The sequence below is a fragment of the Anas platyrhynchos genome, chromosome 1 (genome assembly GCF_047663525.1).
Source record: "Anas platyrhynchos isolate ZD024472 breed Pekin duck chromosome 1, IASCAAS_PekinDuck_T2T, whole genome shotgun sequence".
NCBI lineage: Eukaryota > Metazoa > Chordata > Aves > Anseriformes > Anatidae > Anas > Anas platyrhynchos.
The window spans coordinates 67,872,565-67,892,285 of record NC_092587.1 but is presented as its reverse complement, the minus strand read 5'-3'; the positions used below and the strand labels follow the sequence as shown (position 1 = coordinate 67,892,285).

The window sequence follows — 19,721 nt, the reverse complement described above, 5'->3', positions numbered from 1 at the left end:
ATGAAATTCTAACACCCAAACAGTGTAGATGAGAACACTTCTGGAGAAGCCAAATTAGACAGACGCAAAATTCCTCAAATATCTTTCTCAGATTGATTTTTAAACAACTTGATTTTGCAAGTTAATAACCCAAATAACATAAACATGGTTTAAAAGTCAATACAAAAATCCTAGTGTATGTTTAGGACTACTGAAATGGAAAAAAAAAGCAGAAAAATCAAGTAAATGTCTGAGCTTAAATAGTCAGGTGGTTTTAACCAAAGACAAGAGTTTCTTAAACACATGCATACAAATACGTACATGCAAAGACATATTTATGTAATTTTATAGTACTCTAAACCAGTACTTTTGTGCTTAATGGTGATGCAGTCAACACAAGTAGCTAAAAACATCAGGTCTAAAATTCTCATTAATCTTAAGTGGTAAGAAGTCTGAAGCCAGTGACCGAGTATGCTTTCTCTATTAAGAAGTACCATCCTGCAATTGTCACGTGGGTCCATTTCCTTATGCACTTATCATGTAAGTAATTTCCCATACCACTATCCAGATTAAGTCCGTTTTGGGGATAAAGCACTCAGCTTTTCCAGAGCTCATAAGTGCTCAACATGGTACGTATAAGTAAATAGTCCAAGAGAGAATATTCTAAGACAAACAAAAGAAAATTCCAAACCTTTCAAGATATAATGCCATCGTTTCCAAATGGAGCTTTCCTGTGCCTTGTTTTACTCAATAACACACACAATTTCATACTGAACCAACAACACATAACTGAAGATTACATTTCAATGTGTCAATTCTATTGTCACACAGTCCTCCGTTCCAGGTAGAAGTTTAATTATTAAAAGGAGCAAACATTTCAGAGAAGTTTAACAATAAAGTCCCCATTAAATGAAAGGCTATTAATGCATGTTCCTAATATTAAGGATTTTCTCACTCTCATGGAGTGAAACAACTAACAGTGTAACCAGATCTCATGAGAACATATACAATATATTGTGCCTTTATTTTTTTAATCCAAATAACAAAGAATACCTTTTGTCCTTTGCATTTAGAGGGGAGAGGAGGATGTGGGAGAAGGACACCGTCAATATAAAGTAATAAAACACTTCTATTAATCCAAAAAACTGCAGAAAACAAAAGAGTCTTACCTAGCATCAACTTATTAAAATAACCCTAGACAAAAACCAAAACCTCCTTATGCAGTGGTAACGACGCTGTATCTATCCCTGTTTCAGAATATATTTCCTTTTTTAAAGCCAGAACAAATTCAACATCATGAAAAAAAAAAAAAAGTGTGCAAACCAGTCACCGTTTGGTATCTACATATTACGAAAATGAAGGGGCACTTCCCAAGAAAAAAATAAGGTGTCCTTTAAAAGTAATCACATCTCAATGCAGTCTGTATCCTGAGTCATTTGTTTGAAATGCCAGTCCCAGAAATGCTAAGATTTAGATGACGATTATCTCCTCGACATTATCCCAATTTGATTATACAGTGTTTACTACATCAAAGCCAGAAAAAGCACAGTAATAGATTCAGTGACACACCCACTTGGAACAGTGAAGACCTATTATTAAAGAACCCTAAGAATCATTTTCAAAAGGTTTTTATTTTCAAACACAGTCTAACGTAAGATGTTACCATAAAGCAAGGTTGTTAAATATTTTTATTCAACCCACATATTTGAAGCTGAGGCTCAGAAGCCAGGTGAAATTATTTATGTGATCAGGAAACTCAACTATCTTTCTTATATAACTCTTATTGGACACATTACAGAAATTCAACAGCCAAGTTTCACATGGTTGAACACATCAATAGAGTGTCATTAACACTCATTCCCTCGTAACTCCACAACTCATACCAGAACACGAGACAATACGTTTCCTTCAGGCCTGACCCTGAGCAAGTTCTCAATATTTTTAGCTTTTGCATAGCTTTATTGTGCTGTGGTCTGCATAATAAGCATTGATATCTAGCAAATCTGTACATTCTAATAAGCAGGTTACAGTTAAAAATCCACATGTGGGGATGCCTGTGTAGACAAGGTCATAACAACCTGTGCTGTTTCCCAGTCGTGTGGGCGCACCATGGCAGTTCAGACTCAGACAACTAGAATGATTATAATCAACACATCATCCAGAGTTACGCTGCATAAGACAGTGATTATAATGTTGTCACCCTGTCTACGTTACCTCTCGCATCTTCTTTAGCACCAGTAAAGCTGAATGCTAGACAACTTTAAAAGGAGAAGCTATCATCGGGCAGAAGACTAAACTCAGCCTGAGAACCTACACCTGTGGAGCAACAAACAGGTATTTAACTGAGGATGCCAAACTGGTCATACCATCCAAATCCTTCAGCAGACTTGACAGCACTATCTCTGCTATCCTCCTACATCTATCAAATCAGAAGTGTTTGTGCAACACATTTTCAAAAGATGCGGCACAATTTTTAAATATAAACAGAGCTATTTAGCGTTGGCTATCAGCAAAACAATCAGCTTAATGTATATCTTAACAGTTATGATAATGCCTTGAACACAGGATCTCATAAGGACAAGAGTACACAAACAAGCTACACTTGGTAAATTCATGCACAAGCACATCAGTCACTCTGCAATAGCTGTCCACACACTTTTTTTGTTCAAAGAAAACCCCGGCTGCTATTTTCCAGTTACTATGGCTAATAAACTGTTTGTAGGTTTATTTTACAATAGCTAGCTCAATCTGGAGGTATAGAAAATATTTTCTCTATTATATACGGAAATGCAGCTATAATTTTTACCCTTCTACATTTAGCAACGTGAACAGAACACCAGAGTTGAAATCTTTAGCACATTCCTGTCCTTAGTCCCATGTACTTCTTGCCATTTGTTATACAATTCTAGTGTAATGTAAGCTACAAGAAAACAGAACAGAACAGTGAAACAATCGTGTTGTCTAATAACAAGGCCCCTTCTAGAGAGCCTGGCACCAGTTCTAGTCACATTTTTGGAGCACTGTCCTTCAGTATATTCTTTGGAATTTTGTTGAGCATTTAATCATAGATTTTCCTATCTGTATATAAAATGAACCATGCAACACTTGGATAAATCCCATCTCACAACGTTTACAATGCTACTTACACAGAGCAGCTATCTTTTGCCTTACACTAAGACATAAGTAAAACCTACCTGCAGCCTGAAGCCTCTATGCCTATTGGTAATCTTCATTTGCAGATGTTATCCTACTGATGACATCATTTGTTTACAGATGACCAACCAAACACACAGCACTATGAGCTGAATTACTGAATGAATCAAGTAAGGCCTGCCACTTTAAAATTTCCCAGTTAAGGATGGTCTGACTATCTGGAGGGCAAGTGTTTGTAACAAGATCTGATCAAAATGACCTCTGGAGTCCTACAAAGCAGCTCTGTTTCCACGCTCCTCTTTCAAAAAGATGAAGAAGTAAGTCTACCACAACAGACACACTCTTCCAAGCATATTAAAATCCAAATAAAAGATACTGAAAACAAAGCAAGCAAAAATCAATACTAGAAGCAGGACATCTGCAAAGAAGAGAGTCACATTAAACATTCAGAGTGGCCTTAATGTAATTACTACAGAATAGGGCTGAATCAAGACTCTTCTCCCAATAGCAATATAAGATCTTGCCTTTCGGAAAGCATTTATGACATGACAATGCATACACACAAGTGTCAAATACGCAGACAAATGCAAGGTCTTCTTGACTTGCACAGACATTTGTTACCAGTTGGTCACACTCATAGCATAAATTTCATTTGAAACTGAATACTTCAGCAACATTAAAAGCAAAACCTCAAGAAATTGTTTTTATCTGTGCAGAATTTCTTTAACAAAGAATTTCATACGTTGACAAGCTTGAACACTCCTCTTCGGTAACGCTCAAATTTCATTTGGCATATGTTCAAGACTACAGTGACATTCAGACAAACTCATTAAAATTATAGTATTGTGACAGATAAACACTCAACTTACTTTACATAATATCTTGCACCTTCAAAAGTGTAAGCTTCCTCCCAACCTGTGGGTAAGTCTGGAAAACAAGTAGCAAAACATTGTAATTAACTTTTGAAATGATGCTAGCCATACTGGTCTAGTCCTTGACTAAGGTAGTTAAAATATTGCATCTTATTCCCGATGTTAAATGCTCTAGTCCTACAAACAAGTACTTGTAAATTGACTCAAAATACTGCCTCTCAGTTTAAATTCTGTAATCTACTACAAGCAACACACAGAAAAATCTGATTTGGATTTCTCAAACGATAAGGGCTTATAAGTGTGTCTTATGTAGCAATGTTTCTTCCTTTGCCCAGTAACTAGAACTCACTGTCGTCATGAGTTCTTTCTGCCTTGAACTTCAGTAGCATCAAATCACCTGACAAACAAAGATCTAAGCGAAATCGATTTACTGAGTTTGCGTTACATGCAAGTCGCAAGCATCTTAACAGGCATGGTATCAACTACACCACAGAGCTATTTTGTATTAGCATAATTCCACCACCGATGTTACTAACAAGTGTTCCTGCAGTGTTTACAACTCTATTCAATTTCACATGAGAATAATTTTCAATGCAAATCTAGTGGAGGAAGTGGGTACATCTTTTCCCTCTGTATCTCAGGAGTCAAGAACCCAGACACAAAAGAAAATATCTCTCTGGAAAAAACAACAACAACAAAAACAACCAACCACTAATGGTCAACTTTTTTTAAAACTAATTGCTTCCTGATGCAATGGAAAATGTGAAGATGCTGAAGAATCACCTCTATGCAACTCTAGATGCATTGCTACCATTAAAAGTTTGCTGCAGTTGTTAAAAGCAGTAATTGAAATGTATGGCTCACTCTCTGAATTATAAAATCAACGATATTTTTCCCAGGAAAAAAGAAAAAATATTTAGTCTGGATCACATGACTTTTCCTGTTTGTTCATTTGCTCTGGCTGACTTTTTTATTTCACCTCTGTCTTCTCTAGAAGAAATGAAAATCCAGGTGTCTTGATAACGACACAAGGCAAAGTTCATCAAACAGGAAGACTCTCTAGCAGAATGACTAATGGCTGCTAGAAGAACTTTGCAAAAATAATACCTTTCCAGGGCTGAATATCTCCAGAAATAAGAACTTCATTTTAAAGGACAATATTTTCCTCATCATCTAGTATGTATTTCACAGTATTATTTACTAAAAAGCTTTACAATAATACAAATTTCCAGGAGAACCTTATTCACTCAGAAGTCATCTCTTTAGGGAAGACACATCTTGTGCTTACTTTGACCAGGTTCCAAAACAACGGTCAGGACAAAACAAGATATAAAATCCAGAGCTAATCTGTTTGATTGTATCTACATATGGAGACACAAATTAATACACACATGAATGAGGAAAACACAGAAACTGGTTTGTTTTGCAGGTACTTCAGTATCTGATCTACAAATCATGGTCGGTATATCCAAGGTCATACCTCACTCTGTGTTCAGAAATAAGTTTAATTTACCTGATAATAACTCTCCTAGGTTATATACAGTACTCCAGATCCTCAAAAGCAAGCTGCATTTCCCTTACAAGGCACTTAATGGCCGAAATAAATGAGACACTTGGAGAATTACTGTTAAATCACCATCAGTCAACAGAGACACTGTTGGCAGCGTGGAAAAAAAAAAAGGGAATTAATACTCAGCTCATATTAATGGCCAGCTAGCAGAGCACTTCACATACATCTGCCCCCATGCGTACTGCTGTAGATGAAAGCCAGTCTCTCAATTAATCTGAGTACTGGAAGTGGGGAAAAGAGGAGCCCGATAGCAATCAGCAGCTCTATTTCCTGGCACTAAATGACTTCTCCCAAGCATCAGCCCCTCGCTGCGGGCTGAGCTGCAGAGTTCCTTCCACCAGCCAGAGCCCCGGCTCCCCGAACTGCTCCCAACTCTCACAAGGCTGCCCGCAGTTTCCGAAGGGGCTGTTTCCGACCTCGTGCCGCCTAAGCCCTGAGCAAAGCCCGGCAGCGAACAGCCCCATCGGGCCCAACAGAGCGGCGGGTTTCACCCGGGCGGCTGCTCGCAGACAAACAGCCGCCCGTAGAGCTGCCCTCCACCACCTCCCAGCGGCACGGCTGGGCTCTGGGGCTCCGCAAGCCTTCCTCCTCCTCCTCCTCCTCCTCCTACTTCTCCAGGAGGAGCGAGCGGCAGCAGCAGCAGCACCGAGTCCCCCATCCCTCGCGGCTCGCTGCCTTGCCTCCCCCCTGTCACTCGCGAACCACCCCCGCTCTCCGCGGGGACGGCAGCGGAGGGGGGGGGGGGCAGGGGGCAGGGGAGGGCTCCGGGGGCGCTCCGAGCGCTGCTGGGGGGGGCGCCCCGCTGCTCCCCGGGGCCGAGCCGCCGGGCGGGGCGGGCAGCGCCCAGGGGTCCCCGGGGGTCCCCGCCCGGCAGCGGGAGGGCGGCGAGGAAAGGCGGGGGGGGGGCGGAGACCGCGGGGCACCGAGCCCCGGGGAAGGGGCGGCCATGTCGGGGGAGGGCCGGGGGGCTCCCCGCTGCTCCCCCAGCCCGGGCGGGGTCCTACCTGCGCTGCGGCGGTGCCCGGTGATCACGGCCTCTCCGGTGAGCGGGTGCAGCCAGGTCGTGCTCTTCGCCTCCTCGCTGCGGGGACGCACACAGGGAGCGAGTCAGGCGGGCGCTGCACCCCCCGGCCCCGCTCCGCGCCCCCCTCTGCCCCCCGGCCCCCCTCCGCCTCCGCCCCGCTCACTTGATGAAGAAGACGCGGCCGCCCTGGCTGATCCCGTAACTCCAGCTGCCGGGCAGCGCCCGCAGCCGCTCCGCGCTCAGCTCCGCCGGGGCCGCCATGGCCGAGCCGCCGCCGCCGCCAGCGCAGCCGGGGAGAGCCGGGGGGGAGCGGGAGGGGAGGGGAGGGGGGCGAGGGAAGGAGGGAGGGAGGGAGGGGAGGGGGCGCGCGGGCACGAGCGAGCGCGTCCCCGCCGCCGCCGCCAACACCTTGGGGAGGGGCGGGGGCAGCAGGAGGGGGCGGGGCGAGGCGGCGAGGCACGCCCCCGCGCGGGCACGCCCCGCCCGCCGCGGGGGCGCGCAGCTCTGCTGGCCGTTGGGGCGGGGCAAGGGAAATGGGGGGGGGTCGGGGGGCGGCACAGGGCTCGGCTGGCGCGGGGCCGAGGCAGGGGGAGGCGGTGGGGTTGTGGCGCTTCGAGGGGACAAGCCGAGCGTGCAGGGCGAGGCAGGGCTTCAATTTAAGTTAAAAAAAAGAAATGAATAAAACTGTCGTGGCCGTGGTGTTTCTGAGGGGAGCTTGCCGTACAGAACCGTGTCCTCAAACGAGGAGGGCTGGGAAGCCCGAGGTGTTCTGCTGACAACACTCCTGCGTCCACAGAAACGTTTGAGATTCACAGCTGAGAGCTTCGCCCTCCTCTTGTCTCCCATTCTGAGCACTTACGGAAAAATAAAATCGGACAGAACAAGTTGCCCTGTGGCTTGTTCCCCACCACACCTTGCGGGCAAAGCCCTAAAACCCAGTTGTCCTGCACCAGACACTCCAGCCCTGAAGAGCAGTGGACAAGTGGGCAAGCATTGTTATCTTTAAGTAACTGGATTCGAGATAAGAATGCTTCCCTGCCCAACGTAACCAGTCACCACTGACAGCACCTGAGATTTACAGACTACCGCATATACGCTGGGGAAAACACAAGTTATTCTACAAACAGTTCCCTTCTCTCTTAAGAGCAAGAGCACTTGGACGACGAGTAAAAGTGAATAATGACTCTTCCACTGAAGGGCTGTGGAAGGCTGCCTGGTGACAGCGTGGGGGAAATCACGTGTGTGTTGGGTTCATGAGGTGGTAATTGTGTGCCAGCTTCCCTTGTGCAACCTTACTGAAGCAAAGAGCAAGTGCTCTTGATCTTGAGAACGCCGGGTACCTGCTGTCACGCAGAATCAGTTATCTTTGTTAGCAGAGGAGGACATACAGCACAGCAAGACTTACATTCACTCAGGTTCATAAAATAAATCAGGCATTAGGTAGAATTTAGGTACAAGAAATCCTTCCGAATCTTGGCATGTTCTTTTCCAAACTCCTTCCTTAGGCGACTAAATTTTGCCAGTTCTTTGCCTTGAAGCCTTCTTTCTGTTTTGCATATATTTACAATTGCTGCCTTCTTGATAAAACCAAGAGTGTAATAACCTAAAGTACGTCAGAGCCTGGCTGAATCCTCAGAGAAGGTATTCCTCTGCAGAAGTCTCCTGCAGAGAGGCCTGATAAATTGGCTGCAGTCGGGCCACGCCTAGGAAGGACTTACAGGATTAGTTTCTGTATAACTCACAGCAAACAGGTTGGCAGCAGCGTCATCACCAAGAACACTGTGGAAAACCTCTTTCAGCCTAAAGGAGGAAGAGCATTCAAAGCCATACCACTCTTCCCAGGAGAATGCTTTTCCTCCAAGCTATAAGCTATTCTGAAGTGGAGACTATTCTATGAGTATACCGAAGGTGCTCCACCTCTCCCTTTGAAGTCACATTATTTCGCAAATATAATTATTGGGCTACATGATGGTAACATGACTTGCTGGTCTCATGAACCAGGAGCTCATGCAGTGGTGGAAGATGCTGGTTCTGCTCCATTGTTCAAGGACTCTTGTGCATTTTGTGTTGAACAGTCATCAAGTAAACCAGTGTAATTAGTTCTGGAACATACAGAAGGCACATTTTGACTGTATTTACAGGAATTAATCTGCAAGATGGCATGCACCATGAACTCATGTTGATTTCCGGGAGCCCAGAGTTTTGTCACTGTGTAGAACGGAGCTCCTGAACTCCAAACAGTATGAGTGAAACCACACCTGCATTGTTTGTGTAGGCTGGTGCCATTTGCATTGACAGTTTTCTTTTCTGAAAATTGCTTTTTAGTTAAAACTTCTGTTTCAAACTCAGTGTAAAAGTTTGCTAAAAGCAAATCACACACTGAGTTTTCACAAAGTTTGCTAAGAGTGTGTCTTTTCTACAGTCTGATTAAGTGCTTGAGCGCTTTTTTAAAAAAGGAACTCAAGAATAATTTTCTTTTAAAAAGACATGCCATCCAGAAGGAGTAAAAATCTCTTTTAAAAGCAGTTTATATCACCATAACAACTGTATGCATATTTTAACATATTACATATTTTACTTTTTTTTTTTTTTTTTTTTTTTACCATAAATATGGACTAATTATTCCAAATGTGAATTTGGTCAATCCAATTTGTGAGATGTGGAGATTCATCAGGACATTCCCATCTGGCCAACATCTCCTTTCCACAGAAGAGATGAAAAGGAACTGTTGGAGCAGTGACTGCCACTGAGACAACTGTTCTCTGCCTTCTGCCCGTAGGGCCAGGTATACCTGCTGCTCCTGTCATTGATGGGAAGTGGATGGAGGATGTTGCTGCTGTGTGTGTGAGGCAGGATTAGGAGCAGAGCAGTCAGTATATTGGCCACCCACCTCTGGGAGCTTGGGATAAAGTGAAAATTTGGTTCCTCTGAACTCTTTCTAATCGTTCTCCAGTCTGAGCCCACCTTTCTCCTTCCTCTTCCACCTCTTCAGAACAGTAGCTTTCCCAGCAACTCCCTCGGGATCAGGGAAGACATAAGACCACTAAGCTCGTTTCTGAAAAAGTCATTTCAGCTGAGTAATGTAGTCATAATCAAAATATTTAAAATTCCTGAGGCAAAAGAACCCTGCCCACAAAACAACAAATCCCTTTAAATTGGATTAATTAAAAACCTGCATTGGGAGAACATTCATTGAATAAGACTCAGAGAAATCCACCCACACCTCTCCCAACAGGTACAAGGTGACAATGAATATGTGGTGATCCAACAAAAGAAGGGCTAAAGCTAAGCAGAGCATTTGGCAAAGCCAGTAGGCTCTGAAGCAGGGAGTGGATGGCAGTCCTAACACTCCACCTAAAACCTGTTCACAGGCTTGCATTCATCAGGGTTGGTTCTGTGTGTTCCATCAATATGAATCAAATCTGATGAGGTTATATCACAGAGCCTGTAAGTTTAAATTTTCATGCTGTTTAGCTAGCAAGACAATATAAAGCTTAACAAGCAAGAAAAGACCATTGCTAGGGGTGTGGTTTTATGTTGCACATTCTAATGAGGAAGCTGCTTCTGTAGTGTGGGGTCCTTTTATGCCCCGTCCCTAAACGAGGGTTTTTCTTGCCTCCATAATGATGTTACAGCCCACAGTGAATTAGGTCCATTTGCTAATCTGGTAGAAAATAAGTCATGAATCCTCTCAAATAATTCACTTCCCATCAGATCAATAAGCTGATGCAACTTGTCCTGAGGTCACACGATAACTCTATCCAACAATTGGTACACTCATGACAGAGGGAGAAAAAAAATAATCCAGTAGACTGACTGACATTCTCAGAAGTTACAGTATCTTTGTGTAGACGCAAGAAACAATTAGCCTAGGTCAGAGGAAATGAAAAAGATAAAGAAAAGCTGTCTAAGACAGTCTCTGCAGACTGCTCCATTGGTAGAATGGAGTCTCTCTTTGCTGCAAATAAAGAGCCTGGTAACACTTCTGGGCTTCTGGTCTATGTCTGGTAGCTCTGAAAGCTGAAAGTTTTTCTAGGGGTCATTGGTACAAGTGGCACAGTCGTCCTCTTCTGGGTTAGTGTAAAGCATCAATCTAGCTGAACAAGCTGTGGGTCATTAGCCTCCCAGCCATCCTCATGAGAAATTCTAGCAAACTGATTTTGGTCTGTGAGATAGAGTGCTAAAGCCTGCACTTATTCAGGCAATAAAGTATATATTTACAGTTAAATAAGCTTTTTAGTCTGGGCTCAACAGAAAAATAAATAAATAAATAAATGAAACACCAGTTTTGTTCATTTCCAAACTTTTTTATAGCTGAAATTAATGATTTCCCTGTAAGGTTGTGTTATGCAAAAGTTTTCTTCCCTTTGGGACAATAAATCCTTATATGAGAATCCAAGTACTTTCCATTTAATTTATTTAAAGATCCTGTCAATTAATGCAAAGCAAACTCCAAGGGAAGAGCCTGAGATTTGCTTTTTCCTGGCAAGCATCAGAAAGGCAAAACGGCAGATGACTCTCCAAACCAGCCTTGTCCTGTCAGAAAAATATTGACCGTTCAGTGCAATTTTGAACAGAGAACACTCCTTTTGTAACTTCAGAGACTTGCTTGCCCTATTGTCCATGTCATGTATCGCATGAGGAGCTTCTTGGCCCCCCAGTCATCCAGCCTGCGATGATGGATTCCACAGTCAGGTCTTCAGGTTTCATTTACTGATCGTATCATATTCAACATCTCAGAAAAGATTGAGGCTCAAGATAAAGAGCTGCTTTGCTGGATCCTTCTTCTCCTCCTTTTCCCACAACTTCACAGACTTCTAGTTTAGGAAGCCCTTAAGCTACCAAAACAAGCCAAGTGGTTGTCTGTAACTTTCACAAAGCAGTTGAAGGACATTTTTTATCACATTTATTACTATGATTAGGTTAAATTAATATGATTAGGTTAAATTAATATTAAAAAGGAAATGGTTTGTGAGAGAAATACAGTGATCTGAATATCCCACTTGTCCTCTCACTAGTGGTTGTGAGCCAGAACTGGTTTAAGCCAGGAAATTTCATCTTCCAAATAATACTCTCATTTGAATCATCCAGAAGAAAATCATATACTGTGCTACACACACAAATTCTCTGTCTCTCAGCTGGCTCCTCAGTTTCACAGATCTTTTCAGTATCTGGTAGACTTCAGCATCTGCTTTTCTTCACACAGTCCTTTGCTGCTGCCCAACTCCTCAAAAACCTGCTCCATTTCAAATTCTAGGAGATGCAGAAGCTTTCTCTGCTCTGGAAGAAACAGAAGACAACATGTTCCTTCTAAGAATTGTTTTTGTTCAGTGGTAGCAAATAAGGTGAAACTTCATGTGGAGTTTCTGGAAGGGCTTCACCTGTGGATTGCCATTATTTAAGATATACACAGCCCTGTAGCTACAAAGGCTTTCACTATGTGATCTTTTCATGTGCATTATTTCCTATATTTTTTAATGGGTGTAGTAAGAATTTGTGGTATCCATTTAATACTAGCAGCTATAGTATTCCATTTAATATTAGCGACTATACAATGAAGCTGTCCTCAGTAAGCATTTCAGCAACTGATAGCCTGTTCCTAGAGTAATGCAAAGTAATTGTGTAGGTTTGATCCTTGAGATTTTTGTAGACATCCTTGTTGCAATCTCAATGCCATTTTCCATAAAAAAGTACAGTGTGGATACCTTAGCCTTGAAGTGCTTTGAGTGATACTATTTTTACAAGATATTTAACATCATAGTCAAATCATGATCCATTTTCTGTTATTACCACAGTGGGAATAATATGTATGCCAGTCTTTACGGACTAGACATACGATTACCGGTGTAGTGGTTATATTCTTTAATAATGCTATGGCAGAATATTGAGATAAGTAATCTATTCTTAGTCTGTATTTTTTCCAGCATCATAGACAAATCCAGGACAGCTCTCAGCTTGTTGATCTAAAGGTTTCTTGTGTATATTTAGACACAACCTAGTATCTGTTCCAGCACTTGTAATATTGTTAACAGGGTTAACCTTTTACATATTAGCACTTTCTTCCTGAACTGGACTGTTTGCTGGAAATTGTATGCTTGTTTTACTATATTTTCCTTTACTTAAAACTTTCCTACATACATACTGTTTTATCTTTGGGGTCTCCTGTTCTTCCATAGTACTAGCTCTTCCAGTGGTAGGTAGGGCAGTTTCATCCCTTCACGTTTGGTACCTTTACATCTGATTTATGTAATAGCCACAATAAGAATGCTTTGTGCAATGCATGACATGAGTTTTACCTACTTGTTTTGGATGGGAATATAGCTACAAAAGTGTTACTGAAACCTTACTTACCTAATTGTGTCCAACTGATATTTATGAAGGTGTTTCCCAAGGCCACTTTCACATCAACAGTGAGCAGGTCAATACAGTCAATATAGTATATGGTGCAGTTCATCTCATTCTCATGCAGGTGCCTCTATCTGTTCAGGTGAATCACACCTTGATCTGTTCTGACCACACTGATTAGCACTCCCTAAATAACAATGGGATCCTACCCTAGGCAGAAGTAAAGACCTACACTGTAAACTGCAAATCCCATCTGAAATGCAGACACCTTTTGAACAGTTCCCACAAAGAATGCCAATAAGCAATATTCGCACAATTTCTTTTGAAGATGATTGTAGTCACTGATGGGAAGCTTTTGAAAAATGGTTTTTCTTCATATGAATACAGCTGTGCAAAGGGGAAAGAAAGCAAAAGTCTGTATTGTCTTCCAGCCAGTCTTTTCCATTACTTCTTGCAAATTCACTCTGATTACAATTTTTCAGGCCAGACCTCTGAATCTTCAGATCTGTTCTGCACCTTTATTTTGTGATGTAGTTCTGTAGCATCAGCTAGCTTGCATTTCAAAAGTTGCTTTCAGATCTAGCTCTGTTCTGTGGCCAAGTTAATTCCCACAGTCTTAACTGAGTTAAAACTATATTTTTCTAGAAGCTTTTTTTCTGAAATTTGGTCCTCTAGATTCCTAATGTATTCTGATCTCAGATCTGATTTTGAAAGTTACATGATTGACAGTACTTTCAAACATTGTAAGTATATTGAAATTTTCTCCTTTTCAGTTTTGGTTATACTGGTATGTCTCAAGTATTTCAGTTTTTCCAAGAGCACAATATTTTCTTAAATCTCTAGCACAGAATTTCTCATTTGCAGTCTAGTGCTTTTGATTTTGCAGTATTCAAAAAGACAGTTACTTTAATTCATCTTCCTTTTCAACAGTCCTACTTTTTTTTTTTTTTTTTTTTTTTTAAATTACATTATTTGCTTGAATCTCCTCCAACCATATTCTGCATTTCTGGATAATGTAATCTGCTGTGAAACTTTAGTTGGTATTCCATAATATTCTCCTCTTATGACTTCTAGTCCTTTATTTTTCCATGCCATCTTCTGTTTTGGCCTCTGCTCGTGCTCACATATACAGCTTTTCAGATGTGTTAAAGAAAATGCTCAGTAACTGATAATAAAAGTTTTTAATACAACAAAATTGTAGCACATGTATATATGTAAAAGTTATAAATATACAAGAGAGGAAGGAATTTGTGAAGGAAAAGCTAAAAATGCTCCACTACAGCAGGAGCTGGCACCAAGTGTTGCTAAGAACAAGTATTGCTGTACCAGAGCATGCTCCGTCCTCAAGGGTGGCCTCTCACTTGGGTACAACCAGCCACCCCTGTCATTTGTCTCTTTAGTTCTTGCATAATCTCAGTTGCTGGTCTGGAGGTTAAGTCTTATGCTCGTATAGTTCTGTCATATGCTATTTATTCTCACATGATTTTGTCACTCAGGTGGTTTTCAACCTCTTTTGGTTTGTGGACCTCTTTTTTCCAGAGGAGGCAGGAGCCCTGTGTGGCAGGCTTGTATTCGCAGGCAACAGGATTATCTTTCATTAAGCACTTAGAAGGAGTTCATAGATCACAACTCTCTAGCTCCCTGGTTAAATATTGCCATTAATACATCTCTTCTTTTTCCAAACATCTATTTCCATTTCTCCTAGCTTGTAGCAAAGGTTAACGCAGCCTAATTTTTAGCAGTTTGCCTTCATCCTTATACTTTCAATTTTCTGAAATTATTATTATTATATTTTATTCAGCAATATTCCTCTCCGCCCCACACCCCATTTTCTGCATATTTAAACTGTTTCGGGTATTTATTCACTTAGAATTAGCATCCCTGCTGTTTCTGTAGTTTCTCCTCACCTTCAGTATTTGGTATTAAATACTCAAAAGCTTTTACTATTATTATTATTTGCTTAAGAAGAATTGCTTTTGTTTCCTGCATCAAGTTCCCTCCACTCTTTAATTCATTTACCTCACCAGTCAATTCCCTTACCACCAGAGAAACCTCACAGAAAATAGCAGTCCTCTTTGGTCAGTGTTTTAAATACTGCTTTTCACTAGAACATCCATTTTATTTCTATTTCCTTTCTGTCTTGCTGCTCCATTGCTCCCAGTAGCTTTACTTTCTCATTTTTCCTCTCTTTCTCAACTCCCTTTCCTAGCTCTAAGGGTAGCTGACACCCATTCTGCTTTGGACCCTGCCTCCTTCTCCTCATCTTTGCCTCCTCCCTTTAACTTGAACTCTCCCTCCATTTGCACTTCTGCTCCTTCTAAAGAGGACTAGCATTGCACAGAAGCAAGTAAGCTGTGACAGAATGACCTCTCCTCTGCTCTTTGTTTTCCCTGAAGGCTGCATTTTCTCTCCAGCATTGGCTGTGCACCTGCCCTCTCTTGTGATAATTTCTGCAAAACTCTGCACCTCCAGCTGGTCCCCAGAGGAGTCTGAATGGTGATATGAATCACATCCCTCCCGCCAGTCTGTTATGGCTATCACTTCTTTTTTTACCTGCCCACTTGTTTTCTGTGTTTAATGTCCATGTGACACCATCCTTCTCCCACTCCTGTGCTAAGCCCTCCGTTACAACTGACATCTGGCTTTCCATTTAGCTCTTTCTGTAGCTGATGACTTCATTTCTGCACTGAGATCTGTGCTGCTCTGCAAGTCTAGCTCAGTTCTTCTCTATCTCCAAATCAGCACTCAGTTTAGCTTTCCTTGTGCCATTTCACCACACTCTTCCTTCTATCAACCAAGCTACCAAGAACATTAAACTCTGTTGTAACTTTTTAATATTTCAGGTTTTAGAAAGGGCAAGAAAGCATATGGCAGACTTGCAAATTGAAGAGATGATCTTCTCAAAGCTCTGCCACCATGCTTTATTGTTCTTAAAGCATCATGTGCAAAAGCTGGATACTATTCTCAAATTAGGAAGAACACAAGAAAGTCTCAGTGAGGTCAGGCTGTTGCGAAAAGCTTGAAAGACAAAGAGAACACTTGGGAATCTGAAATAAATTAAGTAATCCAGAATCTCAGGAAATGATAGAAAAAGAAAATAAAAATTCCTGAGTAAGGGCAGGGGGAAGGGCGTTTAAACAGATCCTATAACAAAGACAACTACAGAGGGGATTGCAAAAGCACAGAGGAATGAAGCAACCCTGCTCAATAGAAAACAGGAGTAAGCAGCAGTATGCCAAAGGCCCCAAAGACTGCTGGTGTTTCACAGCGAGCTGCAGCAGCAGAGCTCCCTGTCACATGGCCACCATGCCAGAGCAGCTATGTAAACCATACTGGGAGTATTAAACTGCATTCAAAGAAGCCACAAGAGTATCAGATGAATGTCCTAATATTTGTGGCAGGAGATGGGGCAGTGCAGTTGTTATTATGTGTGTGTGTCCCTTTTCTAATGTTGAAGGAAAAGAGAAAGTCTACTGAGGAAAGGAGATGCTTGGTTCCTGCTTGATAGCCAGATTTTGTTTCAAGCACCACACATAAAGATTGCCTGTTGCAACAAAGCACAGACAAAGAATATGCTTTTTAACAGGAGTTGTTCAGCTCTGTGTACATGATTATGAACAACAAAATAAATCTTCTGCCAGTTCATCTACCCAATGGAACCCTTTCAGAAATTATTGACCATTAGTGAAGAGATTGTGTAAAGCAGCAGCAGTTTTCATGCCACTGGCAGAAGATACAACATTTTCAGTAACCCAGTGAGTCAAAATTCAAAAAAAAAAAAAAAGGGGGGAAAAAGAAGAGAAATGAGAAAGCCATGTTTCCAGTATAATATTAGTGCCATAGCAATGCTCACACCAGAACACTTTTCCAAAGAGAAGAAGTTCTAGAAGAGGCCATGGCTGCAGGCTGCAGTCAGCACAGGTGACAGGAAGGAAGGCGGCAGTATGTGACCATGTTGCAGCAGCATGCAGGTAGCTAAAAATATTGAAAATCATCCCAAAAGGACTGACATCAGAAGGTGCTTCCACATTCCCATGGGAGATAACACAGTGGGACAGATAACACCATATTGCTCAAAAGATAAATCTAAATGGAAGAGAACTCAAATAGATTTTGCAACAGTTGTGCAAGGCACGCGTGTGCCAAAAGCGTCCAAGTGTTACAGCTGTATATCTGAAAAGATTATAGATTCTTCACTCACCTACTAAAGCTATATTTAATGTTGGCTAGGGTGCTGGTACTAGCACAATACACAGGCATTAATGTAAGTGGAGGAAAGATTAAATTGGTTTTGGAGCAGTTGTCACTAGGAAAAAAATACGTAACTGTTCTGTTGCAGACCTGAAAAAGACCTGATTCTGTTCTGCACATGTGCAGTATTACTAGACAACATACACACACACACACACACATATATATATTAGGTGTTTATAGCTAGTTCCTAAGGAAACTAGAGAAAAGAAAGACGTTCCAAGAATAATATGAGAAATTATCAGCCACTTTTACTGTGATTGCCAGGAATGAAAGAGTTAGCTGTAGAAACAGAGCTTGGTTACACTGGTGATAGAAAGTAATCTGTGAATAAATGTATTTCCCAGGTCTTCACAGGATTAGAAAAAAAAATAATAAGATTGAGATAATTTGCCATTTCCTTTGTTGTCATAGTTCTTAATTGCTGTAGTTATAGAGGCACTATAGTTATTTCCAAGACAGGAAGGATTGGTTATTGGTTAAAAAAAAGGCCCAATTTCTTGTATAGGTATCAGAGCACTTAATATACATATGCTTTTGGAATACGTGCTTCATTTAGCATGTCAGATATTTGTTAATTTATCCAAAACCAAAATACTATTAGAAGTAAGTGGCACATTATGTTTTTGGAACATTTGCATGGAAAAGAATTAATGCTAACTATAGCCCCTGTATTTACTATGACAGCCCTTAAATATTTCTCCAGTCCTCTGCTGGTCTTCAGAACAAATTTGCCATACGGGGACCAGATTACCAACCAAGTGTCTGGCTGGTAAAGTTGACAGAGAGCACAATGCTGAACAAAATGGATAGCCATGTGTAGGTCAAACAAGACAACCTTGCATGTTTCCTTGCATGGAAGGAAACATGAAACCTTAGAATATCTAAAGAGGAAATGAGAAATGTTTCAAACACTAACACATATAACTTTTAAGAAGGATCATAAGAATTAAAAGATTATTATTTTTTTTTAAATTTATTTTTAACAGATTCTGTACCTCCCAAAATCCATGGGAAATCTGAAATGGAGGTAATGCATGGAACTAACTTGCTCACCAAAAAGGCCCATGTGCTTCAGCACCCATAGAAAGCAGTGCATCTTTATAACATTTAACAACTGTATTTGAGAAGAAATAATAAATGCAGAAGAAAACCAGAAGCCTGTCATGTATTTCAAGCATTTCAAACATACAAACAAACCCAACCCAGCATTATGTCCCTGTGGAAATGAAAGTTTTAGTAATGACACAGACATTTGAACAGCTTGCTGAGTATTTTGTATGGTCTGTTTCTGTTGTAAAAATACTTCTTTAAGCCTTTAGTAGCATGGTTTAATCCAAAATCATTAAACGAATTTTTACCCAGAACACAGATGCTGTTACTGCAACTTGGCAACTTTCTTTCTGAACTGAGCTTATCCCAGAGAAAGCAGTCTTACGGACACAAGTTTTGTCAGCAGCCCCCGTTATGCAATAACACAACAGGAAAGAGTTTAGAATCAAGGAAAAAACAATAACCAAAGAAAGAAACGAGGCCTTTGCTGACCTTAAACAACAGCAATCCCAGTATCAGCCAGCTGACTTTAACCAGCTAGAGGAGCAGGGTTAGAGGGTCGCTAGGACCTTGCGCAAAACTGGGTGGAACTGAAGGAAGGAGCCTCTGCCAGGTTTGCTCTCATCTTGGCTACGAGCTCCCTATCACTGACAGAGTGCTTCTGTATGAATAGTGTATTTGTACAACTCCAGTGCTGTGAAATAAGTGCTTTCTGACGTCCACAAGGGATGCAGATATAAACAAATGCAGGACAGAAATACAGCAGTCAGGTGGATGGCCTTGACTGCACAGACCGGTTTGTACTCTATCAGGCAGCTGCAAAATATATAACCCAAAGAGAAAAACCAGCCTCTTTTCCCACCCTGCAGTGGGAAAAATCCATCCACTTAATGGATTTCAGCAGTGAGTAGGCCACAAAGTTGTTTTTTCTGGAATGGAAATGTTGCATTTATTTATTTCTCTAAATATACAGAGCAGGCAATAATGCTAAGAGAACTTCATCCATAAAGAAATACAAATCAATATTGCAGTACATGATACTTGTGAAGTCATGATTTGTCTAAAAGCTCTTAATTTCCAGTATATTCCTTCATGGCATTTGTGCTGCTGGCAGGAAGCTGCCCAGCAGCAATTTATCGGCAAAGAAAATAGATATTTGAAGCAAGGCTTCCATGTCCATACTTAGTTACCAAAACAAATTGCCTGATTTTCAAGCTTGCCAAGAACCAGAAGCTCCCAGGAGCAAATGTATGATAGGGAAGAAACAAGTATGTAGCAGATCAAAGCAAAGGCAGACTAACCACAGTCCACTAAATTACAGAGGAAACCAAGTCTTTAGTGCCAATTAGAATAGATTTTAGTTCTTGTCACTTTTCAGTTCCAGGTCTCCAGTCTGCGACCCACCAGCCAAGCTACTAACTCCAGAATTGCCTGTTGGTGACCAAATACAACAAACACAAGACAGATTCACCTG

General features: G+C 41.4%; 1 protein-coding gene across 31 annotated transcripts in view; it reads right to left on the bottom strand.

Annotated features, from left to right (window-relative positions):
• The window catches only part of PLEKHA5 (pleckstrin homology domain containing A5), a 167,149-nt gene extending 160,143 nt beyond the window's left edge, over positions 1 to 7,006 (bottom strand). For 4 of the 31 annotated variants that reach the window (XM_027458812.3, XM_027458914.3, XM_027459006.3 and 1 more), the window contains exons 1-3: positions 6,762 to 6,959; positions 6,579 to 6,655; positions 4,002 to 4,059 (exon numbers count right to left, since the gene is read on the bottom strand). In XM_027458812.3, the coding sequence (XP_027314613.1) occupies positions 4,002 to 4,059; positions 6,579 to 6,655; positions 6,762 to 6,859 (233 nt within the window). In that variant the 5' untranslated portion in view covers positions 6,860 to 6,959. Of the gene's footprint in view, positions 1 to 4,001; positions 4,060 to 6,578; positions 6,656 to 6,761 lie in introns of all 31 variants that reach the window. The other 27 variants (XM_038172959.2, XM_027459357.3, XM_038172954.2 and 24 more) reach the window with 16 other exon arrangements.
• Positions 7,007 to 19,721: the final 12,715 nt, after the last annotated feature.